This window comes from Sordaria macrospora, chromosome 4 (genome assembly GCF_033870435.1).
Source record: "Sordaria macrospora chromosome 4, complete sequence".
Taxonomy (NCBI): Eukaryota; Fungi; Ascomycota; class Sordariomycetes; order Sordariales; family Sordariaceae; genus Sordaria; species Sordaria macrospora.
The window spans coordinates 2,062,977-2,083,568 of NC_089374.1; the positions used below are offsets into that span (position 1 = coordinate 2,062,977).

The 20,592-nt window shown below is 52.1% G+C and overlaps 6 protein-coding genes and 2 non-coding genes across 8 annotated transcripts; 4 read left to right on the top strand and 4 right to left on the bottom strand.

Moving 5' to 3' along the window:
- The first annotated feature begins 5,825 nt into the window (after positions 1-5,825).
- On the top strand, positions 5,826-5,918 carry SMAC4_13626. Its single transcript has 2 exons — positions 5,826-5,862; positions 5,884-5,918. It is a non-coding gene; the product is annotated as a tRNA-Asp (tRNA).
- Positions 5,919-6,237: 319 nt separating this feature from the next.
- SMAC4_02002 (uncharacterized protein) lies at positions 6,238-8,258 on the bottom strand. The gene has a single exon (XM_003348933.2). The coding sequence runs from the start codon at positions 8,040-8,042 to the stop codon at positions 6,555-6,557; it is 1,488 nt and encodes a 495-aa protein (XP_003348981.2). The 5' UTR covers positions 8,043-8,258; the 3' UTR covers positions 6,238-6,554.
- A 314-nt stretch (positions 8,259-8,572) lies between these two features.
- SMAC4_02003 (uncharacterized protein) lies at positions 8,573-10,248 on the top strand. The gene is made up of 2 exons (XM_003348934.2): positions 8,573-9,366; positions 9,430-10,248. The coding sequence occupies exons 1-2, from the start codon at positions 8,780-8,782 to the stop codon at positions 9,881-9,883; spliced, it is 1,041 nt and encodes a 346-aa protein (XP_003348982.1). The 5' UTR covers positions 8,573-8,779; the 3' UTR covers positions 9,884-10,248.
- A 375-nt stretch (positions 10,249-10,623) lies between these two features.
- On the top strand, positions 10,624-11,921 carry SMAC4_02004 (uncharacterized protein). The gene is made up of 4 exons (XM_003348935.2): positions 10,624-10,779; positions 10,935-11,005; positions 11,091-11,705; positions 11,773-11,921. The coding sequence occupies exons 1-4, from the start codon at positions 10,742-10,744 to the stop codon at positions 11,799-11,801; spliced, it is 753 nt and encodes a 250-aa protein (XP_003348983.1). The 5' UTR covers positions 10,624-10,741; the 3' UTR covers positions 11,802-11,921.
- A 307-nt stretch (positions 11,922-12,228) lies between these two features.
- SMAC4_02005 (mitochondrial 54S ribosomal protein mL43) lies at positions 12,229-13,380 on the bottom strand. The gene is made up of 3 exons (XM_003348936.2): positions 13,189-13,380; positions 13,030-13,112; positions 12,229-12,738 (listed from the first exon to the last, which is right to left on the bottom strand). Exons 1-3 carry the CDS (start codon positions 13,228-13,230, stop codon positions 12,447-12,449), a joined length of 417 nt encoding a protein of 138 aa, XP_003348984.1. The 5' UTR covers positions 13,231-13,380; the 3' UTR covers positions 12,229-12,446.
- A 259-nt stretch (positions 13,381-13,639) lies between these two features.
- Positions 13,640-16,583, top strand: SMAC4_02007 (uncharacterized protein). The gene is made up of 4 exons (XM_066089694.1): positions 13,640-14,201; positions 14,321-14,448; positions 14,502-14,607; positions 14,905-16,583. The coding sequence occupies exons 1-4, from the start codon at positions 13,940-13,942 to the stop codon at positions 15,681-15,683; spliced, it is 1,275 nt and encodes a 424-aa protein (XP_065946811.1). The 5' UTR covers positions 13,640-13,939; the 3' UTR covers positions 15,684-16,583.
- A 655-nt stretch (positions 16,584-17,238) lies between these two features.
- On the bottom strand, positions 17,239-17,334 carry SMAC4_13627. The gene is made up of 2 exons: positions 17,299-17,334; positions 17,239-17,273 (listed from the first exon to the last, which is right to left on the bottom strand). It is a non-coding gene; the product is annotated as a tRNA-Glu (tRNA).
- A 391-nt stretch (positions 17,335-17,725) lies between these two features.
- SMAC4_02008 (mRNA turnover protein MRT4) lies at positions 17,726-19,284 on the bottom strand. Its single transcript, XM_003348939.2, has 2 exons — positions 18,825-19,284; positions 17,726-18,735 (listed from the first exon to the last, which is right to left on the bottom strand). Exons 1-2 carry the CDS (start codon positions 19,013-19,015, stop codon positions 18,159-18,161), a joined length of 768 nt encoding a protein of 255 aa, XP_003348987.1. The 5' UTR covers positions 19,016-19,284; the 3' UTR covers positions 17,726-18,158.
- Between the last annotated feature and the right edge of the window lie 1,308 nt (positions 19,285-20,592).

A 20,592-nucleotide genomic window follows, 5' to 3' on the forward strand; every position in this document is an offset into this window, starting at 1 on the left:
TGCCCAAAACCTCTACCCGTATGCAACAATGCAGTAGATGATGCTGGGGTTCAACACCCTCTTCTTTCCAGACTATCCAAGCCACATTCTACCGACACCCGTTACGTCGACAGCATGTGAATAAACCCCCTCCTCCTTGGACTATATCCTCGCCAATCCGCGGTGGCCACGCAATGAACCGGAGGACTCGGCGAAGAGGCCCTCGTTGGTTTCGACAAGAGCCTCGTCTTCCTCGAAAACAACAACACCATCCCAGTCGACCGTCGTCACCCGCGCTTTACATCCCCGGGGCCCTGGTCTCACAAAGCAGGAAGGCTAGAAAACGAGGCTAGTAGTCGAGTCCTGGGTGCCGGTGCTTGTGGCCAACATGCGCGCGAGTGACTGTATCTGTCGCTTTGGCTGCCTTGTTGCTCTCCTAGTCCTCGGTCGACGTCGTCAGCCCACGATCCAACCACGAGGGACCCATCTGCAACTACCATCTTGTGTCTCCTCCTCACGAAATGGACCTGCAGGATACCAGCAAACCAGGCAAAAAGGGTCCAAAAGCCGTCATCCGACTCTAGCTGGGCAAATAACAGGTTCTTGATGTGCCGATCCCCCGGCTGCCTCGGCCACTGGGGACCTCAATATCTGCTGCCTCAACCCAACTGCGTTTGTCTCGACAAGCATCATGCTACTATGGTCCGCGGGCTTCCTCGGGGTTTGTCACTACGGCGCAGTATGCACCTCCAGAACGCCTGTCAGCGCCAACACAAATCACTGGCGGCGATGTGCACAGGGGTGCTGTTGACTTTGAAGCGGCTCGAAATGGTTCGCTTCAGATACGACCCTGGTTCCCGGTTTCTCATTCATCCCCCGCGACAGGACCCGGAAACTCGGGGGGTGGGGGGGTATACAGGGGGCTATTTATTGCGGCTGCAATATGGTTAATTCAAAATCGCTTCTCTGGAGACGTTACGATGTGTAACACGAATATGCCCTTCCGTGGCATACACATCGAACCCCAGTCGTCTGTTGGCTTCTACCCTGGATCGCGGACGAAAAGGAGTAATTTATCTTACGAGTTACCATCGCGACATGAGGACTATGTTCTGGCAAACTCACCTCGGCTCTATAGCTTGGCAAGCTTAGAGTAGGCAAGTGGCGGCGAGACGAGAAATTTTTTTTGCCAAGCTACCCATACTCTGAGACATCCCTATACCGCAATGGGTCATGTTTATGCGAATAAACATCGGGTATCTAACCCTTCATGTTCAGGACTCAGGCGGAGGCAAGGGGTTAAGGGGTGCCCCATCACGCCCACCTATGTATGACTGACTGATCTACGCTGTAGTAGCATTGACTCCAGTAAGCTTATTTGGCGAACCACGGATTGCGTTTTCTGGGTTGCAACTCGGCGCCGAGGTGTGTAATGAAATACGGCACTGCAGAAAAAAGGTGAGCCAGTTATCCGAAGAAATCCCTCCAGTTGCGGCACATCTTACACTACTACCTACGCAACCACTTTCCAGATTCTGTAGTCTTCGGCATACGACAAGTGTGGGCTTGATCGTCCCGTATCTGATCACCGGCAAAGTAACAATTTGGATGCTCTTGTCCATGCGTGCCTTTACTGCGAAGGTTCCAGGGCTCATACTAGTAGTACAGTATGGGGTAGCACTCAAGTCCATGTCACCCTAGTTGCATACTGTTCCGTACGAGGTCCTCAAGTTGGTGGCCCGAGGCAGGCAAGTAAACGCACTCGACACTCTCAAATGTTCACAACAGTTTCCGAATTTCGTCATATTTCAACACACTTTCAAGCACCTGCTAAGTTCAAGATGACAAATAGACTTGAGTTTGTTCTTAGTGAAGAAGACCAACTCACCTCGTAACCTCATTACATGGCATCAACACGTCGCCTGCTAGATTCACCAAGAGAACAGGCCCGCTTCAATGTCCGATTAACGAGAGCTTCCAGTCCCAGGAAGGCAAGCTGCTCGTAAAATTATGGGGTCCCACGCGCCAGGAAGCCGTTGGTCTTGCCAACCATTCAACCAGCGAGAATTACTCTTTGACTAACTAAAACCAAGAGACGCTATGAAAGGCAAGACATCGCCTATATCCATCACATTTCGTGAACCGGACATTCGGGATTACAACCTGGTCCTCAAACACTCGGAACTCGCGGGGCTTTTGTCTTGGATTAAGACCCTGAAGTGTCGGGGGTCAAAGACCAGACAAGGCATTCATGACCCATGAATCCGGATAAGCTACATACAAGATCCAGACTATACGTATCCGGTGGTGGGGACAACTCCAGCCACCTTCCGGGCTTTGTGTCGTCCTTGAGAAGGAAGCCAAGCAGTAACCCCCGCTGTTCCGACCGATCTTGTCCCATGTTGATTACTTGCCCCCCTCCCGTTACCATCACTGGCCTGGATTCTACCAGCGATCTGCATCTCGGAAATTCTTCGCGCGGGTCTTTCGGTAATTGACAAAGGCCCGTGGTTTTGCCCTTCCGCTCTGAGGACCTTCGTCTTGAGTTCCAGAGATGGGTTGTAGTCGAGTTGTGATGCATTTACAACCTTCGTTTCCTGTCCGCGTTTGGTTTCGTTTCCTTTCTTTTTCCCCGAAAATTTGTTGAAGCATGTCTCACTCGCCTGCTCGATTGCAGGATTGAAGAATCTGTTACATGAATCGGACCCAGTTGGTCACCGAGGAGCCTTTCTTTTGTGAGAAAACCGCGAGGAAAAAGCAAGCAGTAGCGCCTTCTAGACTGCCGCCCTGGTCCCTTTCCTCGCCAAAAGTGTAATGCTGTTGGCTCGCTTGTTGGGCGCATTATACAAGGACCAAGATCCTGCCAAGAAGCCGGTAATGCGGCTAAGGAACCAACACATCACAAAAGAAAAATGACATCGCGGCTAATTGTGTCCCAGGCGTATAACAACAGAAAAGCAAACGGCAAGCTTACGTTGGTGAGCTCACCTACACATTCAAGACAACGATGAGCACGTAAATATTCTCCGTTGGTTTGTCTCGGAGTTTACGTGTTGGAAATGACACCCGCATCTCTACTTCCTCGACACGACAATCCCGTGGTGACCTCTCACTGTCCTCAGTTCGCCGATCCGGACTCGGTAGCTCCGTCCCACAACCAGAGACCGACTGTCGAGTCGGCTGGGAGCAACACACAAAGACCACATGATGTCTCTGCTCAACCATCATCACATCACACAAAACACTTTTTCCCGGCCTCAAATTGTTTCAGCAGCAATGATGGCCCACGGATGGGCACGTTACCTTCCTCCTACATTAACATCCCTTCCACAGACCTGCCACATGGGGTTTCCATGTAGCAGATCTGGGGTAGGGCCCATCCGGGTAGGTAGAGTACAGTACCTCTAGGGTTGCAAGCGAGAGAAGTCGAAAGCTTGTCCGACCGATAGACGAGAGGTGTCATTGTCAACTGGCTGTCCAAAAACCCGGGTAAACTCACTCGGCTCCAAACTTTCTGGATTATCACACCCCTTTTCTATCCAGTGTGGTCTCTGCCGGTTTAGCTTGGCTGGAAAGGTCGTTAGAAGCAAGCCATGGACCATGGTAACATTAGGCCATGCCATACTACTGCACACAATATCTTGCTCTCAACACCTTCCCATCACATAGGCAGGCCTCCAAGGATACCAGATGTCATGAGGCAGAGACGTGGTCGGAAGGTGCAAGGTTCCTTGCATATGCCTTTTAAATCTTTAATATGCGGCGCGCAATATAATGCGGGGGGGGGGGGGGGGGGGGGTCGAGAGTGTAAAGGTCCTTACCCCGGGTTCTTGGGTTGGTAGGGTAGGAAAGGTACCTAGAGGTGAGGCAACCAGACAGGCATCTACACACAGAGAGACAGACAACACTCAACACATACACTCCAGACCCAATATGCCGTAGTAGTAAGTACGTGCGCTGCAGGCCATGTTGCGTTTTCCCGGAGTCCGTTCTTCGGTTGCGGCCAAGCGGCCCATGCAACTTTCCGGAAAATTCCATAGCACCTTTATGCTATGCTTCACTCAACTGGTGTGCCACCTAGTCATAAGGTTTTGACGAAGTTCAACCGAACCAGTGAATTTTAGTGGTCATCACTATTTGCCTCCACTGGTCGTCGGCCGCTAGAATTATATGGCCCTGCATTATACGAGGCAGGGAGCAATCTACGGTGCTCTAACCATCAACCGAGAACCGAGAATCAAGATTCCAACGGAAACGTTGCTGACGGGACGGGTACTTTGATTATGTTATATACCACTCACCACTCACTGATTGACACAGATTGATGAACACTTCAGGATCACAAACTCTTTGACTCTTATTTCACGTCTTCGTGTCCCGTGTGCTGTGGCCCTACCTGGCGCGGCCCACTGGTTCTAGAGTCTAAGCTATGCAAGGGACCAAGAAGCGTTAGAATCAGAAGATTGGAGACAGAATGTATGATCTGGGCTACAAGCCAAACCAGCAGATTTGCAACGTTACTGACAAGTTGGAGTTGGACGGCTGGATCTGCGCTTGCTCATTTGTTACCGTGTCGAGAAGCCAAGGGTGGACGGATAAATATCACGGCCCAGACGGGGATAAAAGCGCCTTTCCGTCCCATCGAGAGTCAAGATGCTTGAGTACGGGTTTATTGATCCCATGCAGTATTCTCTTCTCTTGGACAGGGCAGACAGCTCTGCAGAGAGAGATAGAGGAGAGTCTGTCTCTCTCGTGCAAAAACGAGACAGTGGCTGACCTACCAGAGACTTGGACTTTTAAGTGGTAAAATCGCTGGGCATAGATGGAGGTTAGCTCGTGATTCAGTTGCGAGTTATTGCTCTGGAATCTGCCATTAACTTAGTTGGAAGTTGACTGATGTGGGTTGTGGGCATGGGATAGCTGACGAACGACCTCATACGAAATTATCTCTACTATACCCTTGTATTTAAGCACTTGGGTCTGGCAAGAACATAGGGAAGGAGGAAGTCTCCATGGCTTACTCCTTCTTCGAAATTGGTTATTTACCATGCCGTTTGAGCCGGTTCTATTGGATGCTTTACCGGTGATGCTAGGTAGTTACAATGGCAAGTGTAGACAGGTTCCCATATGACCGGTACGCAGGTATGTTGTGCGTAGAAAGACACTAAAGGAACGCAACAGAGCAACGCCGGTTTCACTACAGGAAAGACGGTGATGGCTAGCTCTATGTAGGAATGCCACTGCTTTGTCACTTTCTACCATCATAGTCGTGATCAACCAAGTAAGTCCCTTTTGTTGTCATCGCTCAACTGTGTCACTGCTTGTTTGTCGTTACAGGACGGGGTATGACGACCCGTCCCTCATTTTCTGTACTTCATACTCATTTCAACATCAAGACTACTACTGAGCCATTGGACATGGACGATACCAAATCTCTGTTTTTAGACAGACCAGCATCTCTGAGAGTTTTCAACTAAAAGATTTGTCAATTCAGGTCTCGTAGCAAAAAAAAGGGAACAAGAACCTGGTAAATGGTGACAAACGGCCATTGGTAGATGTTCTGCATCACAATCTGAAGAAAACGCAAACAATACCGTATCGATAGAAAGGAAATGAACCAGAGACATGTATATAGATGAATGCAAGTTCTTCAATCTTCATTCAATCGAATATATCCGCATACAAAAAGCATATTCTGCGTAAAATAATAGTATCAGATGAGTGTCATAGTTTTGAAAACATTGAAGCAATTCGGAGCCTTGATCTTACGTACATCATACATATAACGCCAAGATCCGGCCCCGTTTCCAACAACCAACTACGACAGCTGATTAACAGCTGTAACATCTTCCGTAGTATAGTGGTCAGTATGTGAGCTTGTCAAGCTTGAACATCAGTTCGATTCGCTCGAGACCCGGGTTCAATTCCCGGCGGGAGAGACCAATCTTTTGCACTTTTTTTTGAGCTTCTCACCAACTCAGTTTTTGGTAAAGGGGACTTCCACAGTGATTCGGCGTAAGGCGACGAGGCTCCGACGAGGCTTCGTAGGGTAGGGGTAGGGGTTGTGATTATTCTGTGTAACCAAGATATGACTATCCGATTACCTATGTACATTAATTATACTAGAAGCTCGCAAGGCTAACCACCACTCGTCGAGCCCGATGGTGATGGTGATGGGAGGAATGGATGGACCTGGGTGATAGGTAGGGAAGGGACGGGACGGGAATGAGGCGGGGATGAGGAGGTACGTAGTCAGTCAGAGAGAGAGAGAGAGAGAGAGAGAGAGAGAAAGTACTTGAATTTGGAGACTGAGGGAGACAAGGGAAATGCATGAGCGGAGTGTATGTGGTGACGAGGGAGGGATAGATGGAAAGAGGAGCAAGTGTAGGTGAAGGGCTTGGGTGATGAGCAAGCGGTCCTTGTCCCCTAGACATCTCACTAGCATTTGGTTTTGCTTATGACAGAGGCGATGGCAGGTATCAATGGTGTTGTATTTCGTAGCCTCGGCCCGCCAGGACCCAGATGGCAGTCCTCCACCTCCTTTGAATAACTCCGAGGCAGACTCCTTCGCTGTTCTATTTTTTCGGCCACGAGCCCCCAAAAATTGACTCGGTATCCTTCTGCGTCTCGCCATGCACATGATCTCTTTCCCTTATGAGGCATGCGAGCGCGGCCCATTCCTTAGCAGCCAGCCCATACGTGTCCCTCTCCATCTTGGAAAGCCCCGGCTCAAACAATCGCGTCAGGCAAAGGCGCTCCAGCCTGTCCGCGGCCTTCTCTTCGCCGCCCTGCGCCGCCCTTTTGAACCGCAGCTCCGCCTCCTCATTCAGGAGTCGCATACCCTCAGTCATGCCCTCCATGGTTTGATCCTTGTAGAAGTCCATAAACGCAGCCGCCAAGTCAAGGCTCTCTTCGCACCCGTCCTTGATCCACTCAGCGAGCTTTTCCGCCTCATGCTGCATGATGATCGCCAGCGCATAGTGTCCAGCCGCTATATCCAGCTCGTCGGCGGCGACCCGCAGCTCCTCGACGGCTACGGTCACTTTCCCCATCATCATCATCGCCATCCCCCTCCTGACGCGGTAAATGCCCTCCCATGTCCAGAGCGGCAAGCGCGCAGGCTTCTTGTCCAGCGGCAACAGGCGCTCGAGCATCTCCCTCCTGCGCAGCGCGTACGAGCTGGTCTCTTTGCGGACCACAAGTCCCAACATCGTCTCCTTCATGTCGCTGAGGAAGCTCAACGTCTTGACCAGGAACGGGACCCTTTCACTCTTGCCACCTTGTCCGCCAACGACAACGGGTTCGACCTCGTACATGCCCGGATTCCGCATGTAGCCCTTCATGGCCTTGTCCAGATACTCCAGGGCGATCTCGGGCTTCTCAGGGTCCCACACTTCGTCGGCCTTTAAGGTGCAAGCGTTGGCGTCGCCCTTGCGGATGAGGTCCTGGAACTTGCCCTGGATGTAGCGGTAAGTCTCGCTCTTGGGGTCGCGGCGCCGGGCAATGTGCTGAAAGTAGCGGTACAGCGTCACAATCGCGGGCGAGTAGTTGAGCGACGACAGCATGTGCAGGATGTGCATGCCCATCTGCCAGAAGGCGGGCACCTCGAAGTGCGGGTGGATGAGCAGGAAGCCGCAGTAGTAGAGGCGTGCAACGGGGAAGTAGTCCTCGCGCATCATGCGCGTTTTCCATGTCGACTCGTGCTTGACGGCCACGGCCATGTACGCGAAGAGTGTCTCGACGCAATCTTGCGCGGTGAGCTTGGGCGTCTGGAGGTGGCTGACGAGGAACTCCCATTGTGCGAAGCTAGGGCCTGCGTATTCGCCTTCGAAATATTGGCCTGTTTGAGCTCTTCTGGACGCGATCTTGGACATTTTGTATGAGCGTCGTTGCTGTGATAATGCTGCCGGTTGGCTATGGCCGCTTGATAATGGCGAGCTCGATGCCGATGGTTGGTGAGACGGTATCGGCGACGGCCGGACATGATGAAGCGCTACGGGCGACACTGGTTGTAGGGATGAAAGGCGACATGTATGCCGCACCAGGGCCCGGGATCGGTGCATGACTGGTTGTGGAAGGGTGGTGAGCCTGGAGCTCACTTGGACCGAGGTGAGTTGAAGGAGGTGAACGGAAGTTGGTGAGGTTGAAGTGTGGTGGAGAATATCGGACTGTTGATGTTTGGGTACCTGGCTGTTAGTGCATCCGGTAGTGCCGTCCTCTTCTTGAAGGTGCTTTGGCTATGGTCCAGAAACCCAACATAAAGACGGAATCTACCCAGCATAATCATTTGAATAGAGTAAGAGTTTGTGACCGTGATAACTATGAGAAAAGGCATTCCTCTGGTATCGAACTGTGGTTGGCATCGGAGTTAAGATATTGGATTACAGCAAAGCAGGTACCTAGCGCTGCGGGGGAAATTGTTAGTGTTTCTCGACGTTGGATTTAGTGTTGTTTACGCCTCCGCAGGGGGGTGGGCGGAATGCGAGAAGTGGGTCAGGAACCGCACGCTCAACTAAATGATCCAATCAGAAAGCCCGATAGTTGCCTGCCAAAGCTGCCAGACCCTGGTCGGCCAAAAAAAAGTGTGAATTGGAGAAAGTTCAAACCTTCGAATTGCGAACCTTCCTGGACTCTTCACTTGAGATTCTCGTCCTCATATCGCCCTCGTCATAATTTTTTGGCTTGTTCCAAAAATCTGTGCTTTGCGTTATTGTACAATATTTGAGGGGAAAGAACAATATTTGAACAGCCCCATTTCCGCCCACACTTCAGACAATTTCAGCCACGGCGCATCATCAAAATGGCACCCAGGACTCGCGGCCAAACAGCAAGGGAGAACTCCCCCGAAAAGGCTGCTGCCACTCCGGCAAAGGCACCTCGTGCAACCAAGGCTGCGGCCAAGAAGAATACCCCCAGGAAGACTGCCCTGAAGAGGGCCGCCGAGATTGTAGAGACTGAGCAGGTGGAGGTTGAGAGCACGGTTCAAACGCCCTTGAAGGAGTCATCGGCAGAATCCTCCGTCTCGATCAGGAGTACCAAGCACGTCGAGATTGAGATCCCTATCCCAACATCAGCCGCCAAGACCCTGGACCCTGACACAACAATGGAGGGAGAATCGCAACTATTCCAGACCCCGACCGAGCAGCCGCGGGGAAAGCGCATCACGTTCGACGACAGTGAGCAGGAGGAGTTTGTCACGCCAAGAGAAGCCCCGGACGTCAACCCGTTGGAAAAGATCCTGAAGGAGAAGAAAGAAGAGCAGGAGCAAAACGAGGAGGATTCGGACGAGGAGGACAGTGACGACGAGGCTCCTGAGGCGGTCTCTACTTCCGCAGCTCAGGCCAAGTCCTTGGAGGCTGAGAAGGCTGCCCAACGGGCTGCCGAGCAGTAAGTCATTATGCGGAATCGTGGAAGAGGACGAGTGAAACATGACTCTAACGACTACTACAGAAAAGCTGCTGCCGAGAAGAAGAGGCGCCAAGAGCGCGATGCCATTCTCAAGGAGCAAGCAAAGTCCAAGAAGCGCGCCGCCAAGAAGGTTGAGCAACCGAGTGAGGATGAAGCCGAGTCAGAGGCCGGGGAGGATGCTGCGGCAGCTTTGCCCGAGAAGAGGAAGCGGGAGATCCCGAAACTGCTTCCCCTTGAGCTTTTGGAGTCTGACGACGAGGACGACGAGGCTCTTGAGAGGTCAGATTCAGCCGCTGGAGCCAAGAGGAGAAAGGTGGTTCGTAAAGCCAAGGGCATCAAGGACGAGAAGGTCGGCTCGACAGTGTTCAGAGTTGTGCCAACCGACACAAACCAGACTCTTGCACCCAAGGTGAAGAGGCAAGCGTTGAACCTCAAGGAGACCCTCCTACTCCGAAACAGGAAGCCGCAAGTGAAGACCGGGTTCTTTAGGCGGTAAAGCTGCGATGTGCAGATCGTGGGGGAGGACTGAGGAGGTGAAAGAGCGAGGCGGACAAATTACACGTGTACATGCACGATATCTCATTCCGTTGGTGATCAACAAATAGCGATCAGACTGGTTCCTGGCGGTGGTAGGAACTTTGAAGCCGAGCGGACGAGCGGACAGGAAGTTGGCACAAACAAAGGACGGGCTCCAGTGTCATTAGTCGGACGCAGGTACAGCGATCCACAACTGGATGGAGATATGACGAAACAAGGGTCCCAGTTAATGATACCAAACCATCGAAAAGTAAACACAGCTTTAGCCGAGTCCCGTCTTCAATATTATCTCGTGAAGTGGTATTATTTGCGTCTGAGAAAAAGAATATGTCTGATATGTTGAATAGCAGAGTTAACGTGATGCCATAGAGGACTTTGCAGCCTGGAACACCATTGACGGCAGCAGCGACAATCGGACCTTCTCGCAACTGTTTGGTTCCCACCGACCCGCCAAGCAACCGAACCACGGCATTCACACCTACTGACGAAAACCTCAAGGAACAACAACCAGCTCGGGGCCGGGAATCGCACGTGTGACAGGTTCTGGTTGCCCCGAACTTGCAGATGATAATCCACTTTTTACGTTTTGATGCTTCCGCCCTAGCTACCGAGTCCCGACCCCTCCTTTCAGTAGACGTACGGTACATAGAGGTACCCTATCCCACTTCCGTCCCGTCATCCCATCTCGAGCTCTGTTTCCAACTTCCACTCTAACAACAACATCACATCATCACAACTTTGACTTGTGCTTCTGCTTCCTGCAACCCCCCCTAGATACCCCCTTTTTAATACTATCAAACCAAACAAATCGCCCAAAATGGCTCGTCAGTTCTTCGTCGGCGGTAACTTCAAGATGTGCGTCAATTCCCATTCCCATAGCTCAATGGAGCTTTCCCCAACACTTTTACCCCGCCATTTACCATCATCACCATGGCATCCCGTCATATGCCATGTCGGAAAACCCCGCGGGAATGACTCGGTCAGCTAACCAAAGAAACCCTTATTTCCAGGAACGGGACCCAGAAGGATCTCAAGGCCATTGTTGAAAACCTTAACAATGCTCAGTTGGACTCCAACGCCGGTATGTTTGCAACCGCAGAGCAAGAAACTGGGATAACCAGCAACACAATGAATGCTCAGGCAGTGCTGACCACAACATAAAACAGAGGTCGTGATCGCTCCTCCCGCTCTCTACCTTGACTTTGTCAAGCAGAACCTCAACAAGTCCACCGTTGAGGTCGCCGCCCAGAACGTGTTCAACAAGCCCAACGGTGCTTTCACTGGCGAGATCAGCGCCTCGCAGCTCCAGGATCTCGGCATCAAGTGGACCATCCTCGGCCACTCTGAGCGCCGCAACGAGCTCGGCGAGTCGGACGAGTTCGTGGCCTCCAAGACCAAGTACGCTCTTGACAACGGCATCTCGGTCATCTGGTGCTGCGGCGAGTCCAAGGACACGCGCCAGGCCGGCGAGACCATCAAGTTCGTTGAGAACCAGCTCGCCGCTCTCGCCAAGCAGATTTCCGAGTCTGACTGGAAGAACGTGGTCGTCGCCTACGAGCCCATCTGGGCCATCGGCACCGGCCTCGTCGCCACCAAGGAGCAGGCCCAGGAGGTGCACGCCGCCATCCGCAGTTGGCTCAAGCAGAACGTCAGCGACAAGGTTGCCCAGGAGACTCGCATCCTCTACGGCGGCTCTGTCAACGCCAAGAACTGCAAGGACCTTGCCAAGGAGGAGGACATTGACGGTTTCCTTGTTGGCGGTGCCAGCTTGAAGCCCGAGTGTGAGTACTTTCCAGTGATCCTATATGGCGTGAAAATTTATGGTGGCTAACATGACGATAAACACAGTCGTCGAGATCATCAACTCCAAGCAGTAGGCTACCCGCCCATTAAAAAAGTTTCCCATAGCTTTGTAACAAACCGCACGGTCTTGTCAGCGCGCATAGGGAGGGGGCTGACGTCTGCGGGTTTATATAGGCTAGGAAATGGTGTTGAGAACAAGGCCAAAATATAAAATAGTTAAATGTCCTAAGTGTCGGGTGTTCAGTTGGGATTTGAAAAGTACCATTTACTTCCTATGGCCCGTTTAGCTTTCTCGGGACACCAATCACCGTAACTCCATGGTTCCTTCACTCGCTGCGACTTCTCAGATGTTCCCTAGTAACTTTCAGTCCTAACACTCCAACACCAGGAACCGGAGGACCGTATCTGTATCTGATGCTTGGCAACTGGAAAACCCATCATTACTCAGAATTTTATAGATCTGAAGGGGCTTTAGGACGACTCTTGACGAATCGTACTCCTTGATACTGCAAGAAACCTTTTGATGTCCTTAATCATATTCATACATTCCACATGGTATATACAATCCCCCCTGGTACCGGACCGAGCCAGCTATTTGTCAAGCCAACACCAGTCCAGCCCAGCACCAGCCCCAACATCCCCCAACATCCCCCAACACAAACAATCCAGCCCAACCCAGCCCAGCCCAGCCCAGCCCAAGCAACAGTTGAGGTTGAGTTTTATACAACCAAACCCTGCCCGTGATAAGGCGACCAAACGCCTCTGACACTGGGGTTCGTGCTGGTGACGGGCTTCTTGAACTTCTGGGGCTTCTCGCCGCTCGAATCCCGCAATAGCTCGGCCTTCTTCAAAATCTCCAGCGGCTCCATGTTGCGCACGCAGATGGCCTTGGTGCGCCCGTTGATGTAGTGGCCCATGAGGATCGGGTGCTTGGCGGGCCGCGGGGAGACGACGAACTCGATCTGCGGGTTGGCGGCGGCGAATTTAGGGAGGAGGGATTTGATGAAGCCGCTGTGATGTGAAAGCATATGGTTAGTATAGCTAGAGCCTTGGGGGAGGGTGTATGGACTCGAAGAGGACGGGGAGGGGGGCTATGATATGGCATGGTCGGAGAGGGCAGGAAGGTAGGGTGGATGGAGGATATGGTCGGGGATATGGACGGCAGGGTGGTATGAATAGGTCGAGGATGGTGTTTCGAGGAAGAGACGATGCCGTAGAAGCGCATGGTGGTCTCGATAGTAGGGAAGGGTATTCGATCGGAAGGGATACTGCGATGTCTATGTCGAAGGATGGTAAACGTACTTCATGCCCCGGGAACTGCCAGCCCAGTCACTGTAGTGGATGTCCAACTTCTTGCACTGCAAGACGAATGCGCCGACGCCATTCTAGAGACATAGTAACCAAAGATTAGCTTTTTTTTTCTTGATTAGTTTAATTTGCTCAGGATACTGTTTAACTTACACGGCCGGCAGAGGAGATCTGCGTCAGTGCTTTTACCGTCATTGTTGTGATGCTCTTCTTCGTGAGCGCCGCCGTCCTCCGAGCCTTGCAACAAGTCCGAGTCCACCAGGGTTCATGATCCGGAGGGCGGGTGCGACTTCTGAACTTCTGAGCCCGTCGCGCGCCGGCACGGCACTGGGGGGACTGGACCCGCCCACTGGCTGACTGCAAAAGCGGTCGGCAGAATTTCAATGCGATTCCACCCCTTTAAAGGGCGTGTGTGTAGTGATAAGACGGGAGGGTGCACGGTCCCTCTTTATCCGTCAGTCACGGTGCCCGTTCGGTCAAGCGCGCGAGAAGGAAGAGCTGGAGCAAGAGCTGCGAGGCTGCCAGGCAGTGGAAACGACACAGCAACAACGGTCCTCGCCCAAACTGGACAGGGCCCTTGCTGCTCAGCTCCTCCCGCCTCCCGCCCTCTCTCTTCAACTGTCCACTTTCTTAGGCAAAGCAAGCAAAGTCGCGAATGCGGGTTTGATCTTTCTCACAACCCGACAACGCCACATTTATCGCCATCACCAGCTTTGGCAAATTAGTAACAGTGTTAAAGTTTTATTCAACTCTTCTCGCCCGGCTTTGCGAACAGCGGAGGATAAAACGACAGACGACATTTCCACTGGTTTCCGACGGACATATTTCATTCGACGACAGAGAAGATCAACCACCACCAAAACACCAAGAACCAGCTACAACAGCGACACGTGAAGAAGCGACAATGACAGATAGGCTGCCGCCTAACCTCCTCGCACTCTTCGCGCCCCGGCCACCTCTGCGCTGGGTGCCGCCCTGCGATGTTGCTCCCGAAGAGCGCAAGTCGGCCTTCATCACCCCCGTCGCCGACTTCCTTCCTGCCATGCAGGCCTACGAGCAGGAATACGAGTACCACCCGACCGAGAGCTGGCTGGAGGCGCGCGACCGCAAGAAGCGCGAGAAGAAGGAGGCTTTGGAGAAGCTGTTGACTGAGGGTCCCAAGAATTGTACGCGGCAACCGACCCCCAACAACGACGTTGCGCGCAGTTGTACTCGCTACTCCTTTACTTGACTTTGTTGTTGTCTGTTATGCCGCTTGCTAACATATGACGTTTTGTTTTTACAGACAACCCCAATGACGATCCCAACATCAGAGGAGATGCTTTCAAGACGTTGATAGTGGCGCGTCTTGATTACCGTGCTGATGAACAGGATCTCGAGCGCGAGTTCAGCCGCTTCGGTCCCATCGAGCGTGTAAGTTTGCATCTTTAAATGTGTGTTGTCGACGTTAGCTGACCCAAAAACAGATCCGTATCATTAGGGATACCCACGTCGATGAGAACTCGAACAAGAAGAAGAAGCCCCATCGTGGCTATGCTTTTGTCGTTTTCGAACGCGAAAAGGACATGAGAGGTAATGACCAGCTTCCCCTTGACCCCCCCCCCCCCCCCCCCCCCCCCCCCCCCCCCCCTTCTTGACATTCAACCAAGCACACTACAGACAAGCAAACGCCCGCTGTCGGTGCTTTTCTGTAAGCCCACAACCAGGACTCAATGGCCCTCAAGCTTGCCTGTCCTGCGGAAACTTTTCGTCTTCCCTATATCCATCCATCTTCATCTTCCACGTCGTCGTATACCTTGAAAGGTAGTATTTTTTTCTTCATGGTAAGGCCTTACTGACACCTGCGCCTGTGGCGCATGCGCAATCCAGCTGCTCTAGATGGCTGTGATGGCATCCGTATCAAGGATCGCCGCATCAAGGTCGATGTAGAGAGAGGCCGCACGGTCAAGGGATGGAAGCCTCGTCGTCTCGGTGGCGGTCTTGGTGGCCGTGGTTACACCAAGGCGATGCCCGCAAGGCCTATGGGTCCTGGTGGATTTGGCGGCCCCGGTGGCTTCCGCGGCGGTGGTTTCGGTGGTGGATTCAGAGGACGCGACCGCGGCTTCAGGGGTGGTGGCGGCCCCGGCGGCCCTGGCGGCGGCTTTGGAGGTGGTGATCGCTTCGGTGGACGCAGCGGTGGCAGCGGTTTCGGCGGCGGACGTGACGGCGGTCGTGGCTTCGGCGCCCCAGCTGGTGGCAGCAGCTTCTCCCCTCCGTCGGGTGCTCCCAGTGGCCCCGGTGGTGGCTTTGGTGGCCGTGACCGTGACAGTCACCGTGGAGGTGACAGGGACCGTGATCGCGACAGCCGCAGGGACGGTCCTAGCGGAAGCAGCGGTGGGTACGGTGGTGGGCGTGATGGCGGTCGCTCATATGATGACAGATCTGGTGGCGGAGGTTTCCGCGGCGGCGAACGCAACGCTCGGCAGACTGGCAGCAACATGGAGCCCATCCGGCCCAGAGAACCCGGAGCCCCAAGGGAATCCAGAGACGGTGGGTATCACGGTGGCGGCGGCCGCGACTACGACAGGCCCAGAGAACACGACGACTCGTCCAGGAAACGCGGGTACGACGGCGGATACGAAGACCCCAGGAAGTTGCGTCGCTATTAGACATGATGCTGGTCGCCGAACAACATTGACAGACCTTGTAATCGACAACAACATACTGGTCCGGTTTGTCTCGTGGTGGGTATCGTCAGCCCCTCTCACTACTCCCAAGTTTCTACTCAGTATTCTTCCCTTTTCCTTCGACGATAAGGGTAAGCCACGACGTTTCACTTCTCACGTGTCATACTTGACTATGGCCGTGTCTTGTCAACTATCCACGACCAGGATAGTGGGGAGGTATCGATATTTCAGACACTTTGTCGTCCAAAAGCGGATGTGATTATCTTTCCGGTGGCTAAGGTAATCGCGTCATAACGATCCAAGCAAGGGTAATGGTTTACATGGTCGGCAATCCAAGTTCAAATGGTATCCTCCAACCGTTCGTCCCTTTCGGTTTGTCTGGCACCTCAGTCCAAAACAAGACAACTCGAGGTCTAGAAAACCAGGTGGCACTGGTGAGAAAGTTCAGTTCGTCAACATTTGCACGGTGGTGGTGGCGCCGTCGCATACAAACTTCGAAACCCAGGACATAGTACGCTCAAAAAGCGTCCCGCCATTTGTCTTATCAGGAGCAACAAGACAATAAGACATCACTCAGCATATCTGTCGCAGGAAGGTAAAAATTGAGGTAAAAAAAGACCGTTAAAGGCCAATTGCTTTCCGCGCCTTCCTCGATCTTGTGTCGTCTTGCCTTCTTTTTCTTTCTTTTTCTTTCGTCTCACTTGTATCATACCAAGTTTTTGTTTAACCCGTGTACTGCTGAATCATTCGAAAACAAAGAGGAGCAAAAAAGTACGGGTGGGTAGGTAGGAAAGAACAAAATGATTTTATTCTTAGCGTAAAGGTATGAAAGTTGATAAACGTCGTAAGCGTTGTAGCGTTGAAGCTGTAGCGGGGTGTCGTGTTGGTTCCTCAAGTACCACATAACGTTTTGAGGACTGGGGGCACTTGCGGGTTGTAGAGCGAGAGGCATGATTGAGGTCGCTCTGGCAACACCTAGGAGCACAATCAAGAAGGGCGTTGTGTTCTTATCATGCTCCAGAGTTGGAGATGATGGGAACATCGGCATCGTGTTGTTTGTAGAGTTCGGGCTGTGGATACTTTTCTTCACGGACAACCCGAACCCTGTGGGCGTGGGTAGCCTCGATACCTTTCACTTTTTCTACTCTTTTGACTTTTGTAAACTCAAGTCAAAAACAGCTGTAATGCAATACTTGCAATCATTGCCTGAGTGAGCCATCTCACCAAGCTGTGAATAGCAAGAGCAAGCACAGAGATGACGCAAACCCGAACCCGGCCCAAAATGAAGCCCTCACCATCCCCTGATCTCCACCACACAAGTGGAAAACACCAGACCAGACCAGACCAGACCAGGGTCACTGTTCGAGCCTACTAACAACCACAAAACTTCTTTTCACACCGGCAAAAAGATTTGAACAACACAAATTTCAGCCCAATGCAATCTAGGATGGAAGCACGGCGACATGAAGAAGAAAAAAAAAAGGAAAAAGGCAAAAATCCAAAAAGAAGAGGAAGTTGTTTGATTTGATCGTTATCACTCGGATACCGGGAGTCGAACCCGGGGCTGTTGAGAAGGCAGACACTTTCTGTGAGAAAGTGAGAGTCAACGATGTTACCGCTACACCATACCCGATTTTGGAATATGGTTTCCGTACTTCCTTGTTGTGGGAAGGCATTGGGAGTAGAGGTTATATACAATATTTGTCCGAGCTTCGCATAGATGAGGCTTGAGTACTTTCTGGTTTTTTTTTCTTCCTGTGTAGTCTTCAAAGGCGACAGATAGTCTGCGAAGTATGCCGGAAATTTCACAGCACGGGCCTGGATGGTGAACAATATGATGTCTTCAACGATCGTATTCTCTTATCGCTAGTATGTTCTTTCCAAGTTATTGTGATCTTGACAACCATCCGTCTCGTCTCTTTCGAATTTTTTTTTCACATAGATACATACCTCCCATAATCTTAAGAGACGATGAAGAATTTCACTACTTCAACATGCTCGTAGCGCAGCGAATGTGCACAGAAAGATGTCTTTATAGCCTTTTTATTCGTGAGCTTTTGCTCCCCCTATCTCTCAAGACGCCTGGTAATACATAAATATGACCGATTTTATGTTCCCAGAAGAAGTGCCATACAAAGATGGTATCATCGTAAACCTTTCCCTATTGTAAAAACACGGAAAATGACGAGCAAAGTAGTAGTAAAAACCGAGAAAAATGACGTTGCAAAAATGACACCTTCTTGTTCCCCTCATGCCTTCTGCCCACAGCAGGAGTTTTTCGCTCGTAGCAGTCGCGTGTGTTGCGTTGTTGTTGCTGCGGAATTCCTTCTCGCACAGGTACATTTTAATATCATGACCCAATCCAACTGCCTTCAACACACACACACCGACCATTCCTTCACGTCCCCTCTTTTGTTGGGTATCGTTCAAGACAGCACATATAACTGACATCCCCCTTTACTCATCATCCTCCTCCATCTCCTCGGCACCACCAGCGGGCGCCGCGGCAGGTTTCTCCAACTCGGTAACCTCCCCGCTGCTCGCGCTCCAGTACGCCAACAACTTGACGCGGAACTCGCTCAAACAGATGCTGAACAGCTTGAGCAGCCTCGTCTGCCTCGAGTCGAGCGTCTCGCCCTCCTTGCAGATAACGTAATCGTCGCCCTCGCCGGCCTCGTCACCAAGGCAGACCTTGCCCTTGACCATGCGGGTGGGCATGCCGAGGCGGCGGAGCTCGGGCTCGAGGGTGTGGGAGACGGGCACGTCATGCTCGGCGGGGACCTCGCCACCGGTGCTGAAGAGGGGACCCGAGGGGATGGTGATGGTGCGCGTGGCGACGGAGCCGGCGCGGGCGAAATCGACTTGTGTCAGGTTGACGAAGTAGTCCTTGATCTCTTGGGGGTCGCGGTTGGTGAAGATCAGGCCGACGGAGCCGGCGAGGTACTTGGAGAGCTTGTCGAGCCCGTCGGCTTGGGCGTCCTCGGGGGTGGTGCCGAGGGCGCGGGCGGTGAGCTTGGTCTTGCCGAAGAAGATGCTGTTTTAAGTAGTCAAAAGGATTAGTTATTTGCGACTTGGATTTGTGTTGGAGAAGGGAAAAGCAAGATAGACAAGAAGACAACATACCGGCAGTCGTTCAGCTCCTTTCTGACATCCTTCAGGTAGTTGTTGCGCATGTTATCGATGCTGAAGACGAAGCAGTGCTGGTAGTTGGGGATGGATTCCCTGATGTTCTCGAAGAGCTTCTCCTTCTGCTCGCGGTTCTTCTTGGTGACCTGGGTGAGGTTGAACACCTTCGCGCGCTTGGACTTGGGCATCTTGACGGTATATGTGTGGTGGTGTGGTGGTGTTGTTGTTGTTGTTGTTGTTGATGTTGTGGGTTGTTGATGTAAAGATTAAACAGACGGTGACACAGATAACAATGCCTGGGGTATAGAGACAAAAGGTTGGAAGAAAAGTGGCTGGTGGTGGTGTAGATGTTTTGGTTATGTCAACTACCCAAAGATGGAATCAAGAGCGGAAATGGAATCAAAAGTCAATTGGAGATACGCAGGCGGATTCAGACAGAGCCAGTGTGCAGGTCTTTCTGCCGTGCCGGCGGTCGCTGTCCGTGGCAGTCCCTATCGCTGACTTTTGTTTTTTTCTGCCGTGAGAAACTTTTGGCGGTAAGCGACTGATAGGCTCTCCCCCACAATTGATTCGGCAGGGGTCCACCAGAATGGATTGCGGCCAGTCTGCCCCACCTTGAACTTGGAGTGAGCATCCCTGTCGCTGTGTTTCCCCTGATTTGCCAAAGCTCTGGATCTTCCAATTTCCTCTTCCATTCCTTCCTCCTGACAAGTTGAAATGGGTCCCGTCGTCATGATCAATACCAAAGACCTGCACATCCTCTCTTCATCAGTGCTTCGATATAGACACAGCGGAGAGCATCGGGTATGTACATTGCTCTCCTCAGCCGAGCACAACGATACATCTACAACAATCTACGACAGGCACAATCACCGCTCACTGTCACCGCACTGTCGTCAAGGCGAATAGTCCGTTTTCCCATGCCCTTTGCTTTACACTCGACATGAACACGAGAGCTCCTTGACGGTATCAACCTGTGGATTACCATACCGGATTGAGGTTTTGAAACAGTTCCAGTGAATCTAGTTCACCTGATCACGGCAAAACGAACTGTGTAAACCGCACGGGTTACTAGTCTTCGCGATGCGCTTACTTTTATAAGTTCCGCAACTGGTTGCTCTCCCCTATTCAATTAACCGGGACTCCACGACGTCCAGGAAAATGCAGAGAATCCTGGGGTAAGCGGCAGTGATGTTCTGTCCCGCAGCTTCTCGAGGTTTTATGACGGCCAGGACGTTGAGGACACGACATCTCATGATTGCGATAAAACGACACGCACTTGGGACAGTGTACGGCTATCAACACAAAAGACGAAGATGAGGCTCTCCTTTGATGCTAAGCGACACTGCCAAGGACGCCTGCAATGATTCCGTGAGAAGATGATGTGCTTTCGGAAACAGAACCGGCCGTCCACTGGAATCATGATCGTCGTGGTGTGATGTCAGGCCAAGTGTAGGGCTTAGTGCAAATCCGGGGAAACAAAAACAGCAGACCGAAAGCCCGGTACGTAGTCCCGTCGCTGGCACGCAGCTAATAAACGGTCTCTTTGTTTGGGCTCATATCTCCAGAGTCCAGATACGGGGATAAACAAACTCGGAAGTCGGAAGTCGGAAGTCGGAAGTCGGAACGCCAATCGGTCGTCCGTGCTCGGATTTAAATCCAAGAAAGTTTGGTTCGAAAAAGCTGCGAAAGAACTTCCCCAATGTTGACGGCGAGAGGGTCCTTTTTGTTGACAGGCGGGTTGCACGCCGTGTGGCCGTGAGCC

Coding starts and splice junctions, on each gene's coding strand:
- SMAC4_02002 (XM_003348933.2), bottom strand. CDS start 8,042: ATGCACCGATCCCGGGCCCTGGTGCGGCATACATGTCGCCTTTCATCC.
- SMAC4_02003 (XM_003348934.2), top strand. CDS start 8,780: ATGGCACCCAGGACTCGCGGCCAAACAGCAAGGGAGAACTCCCCCGAA. Junction 9,367..9,429: donor GCCCAACGGGCTGCCGAGCA/GTAAGTCATTAT, acceptor CGACTACTACAG/AAAAGCTGCTGCCGAGAAGA.
- SMAC4_02004 (XM_003348935.2), top strand. CDS start 10,742: ATGGCTCGTCAGTTCTTCGTCGGCGGTAACTTCAAGAT. Junction 10,780..10,934: donor GTCGGCGGTAACTTCAAGAT/GTGCGTCAATTC, acceptor CCTTATTTCCAG/GAACGGGACCCAGAAGGATC. Junction 11,006..11,090: donor TCAGTTGGACTCCAACGCCG/GTATGTTTGCAA, acceptor AACATAAAACAG/AGGTCGTGATCGCTCCTCCC.
- SMAC4_02005 (XM_003348936.2), bottom strand. CDS start 13,230: ATGACGGTAAAAGCACTGACGCAGATCTCCTCTGCCGGCCGT. Junction 13,113..13,188: donor AGATCTCCTCTGCCGGCCGT/GTAAGTTAAACA, acceptor CTATGTCTCTAG/AATGGCGTCGGCGCATTCGT. Junction 12,739..13,029: donor GGCAGTTCCCGGGGCATGAA/GTACGTTTACCA, acceptor TTCACATCACAG/CGGCTTCATCAAATCCCTCC.
- SMAC4_02007 (XM_066089694.1), top strand. CDS start 13,940: ATGACAGATAGGCTGCCGCCTAACCTCCTCGCACTCTTCGCGCCCCGG. Junction 14,202..14,320: donor GACTGAGGGTCCCAAGAATT/GTACGCGGCAAC, acceptor TTGTTTTTACAG/ACAACCCCAATGACGATCCC. Junction 14,449..14,501: donor GCTTCGGTCCCATCGAGCGT/GTAAGTTTGCAT, acceptor ACCCAAAAACAG/ATCCGTATCATTAGGGATAC.
- SMAC4_02008 (XM_003348939.2), bottom strand. CDS start 19,015: ATGCCCAAGTCCAAGCGCGCGAAGGTGTTCAACCTCACCCAGGTCACC. Junction 18,736..18,824: donor AAGGAGCTGAACGACTGCCG/GTATGTTGTCTT, acceptor TACTTAAAACAG/CATCTTCTTCGGCAAGACCA.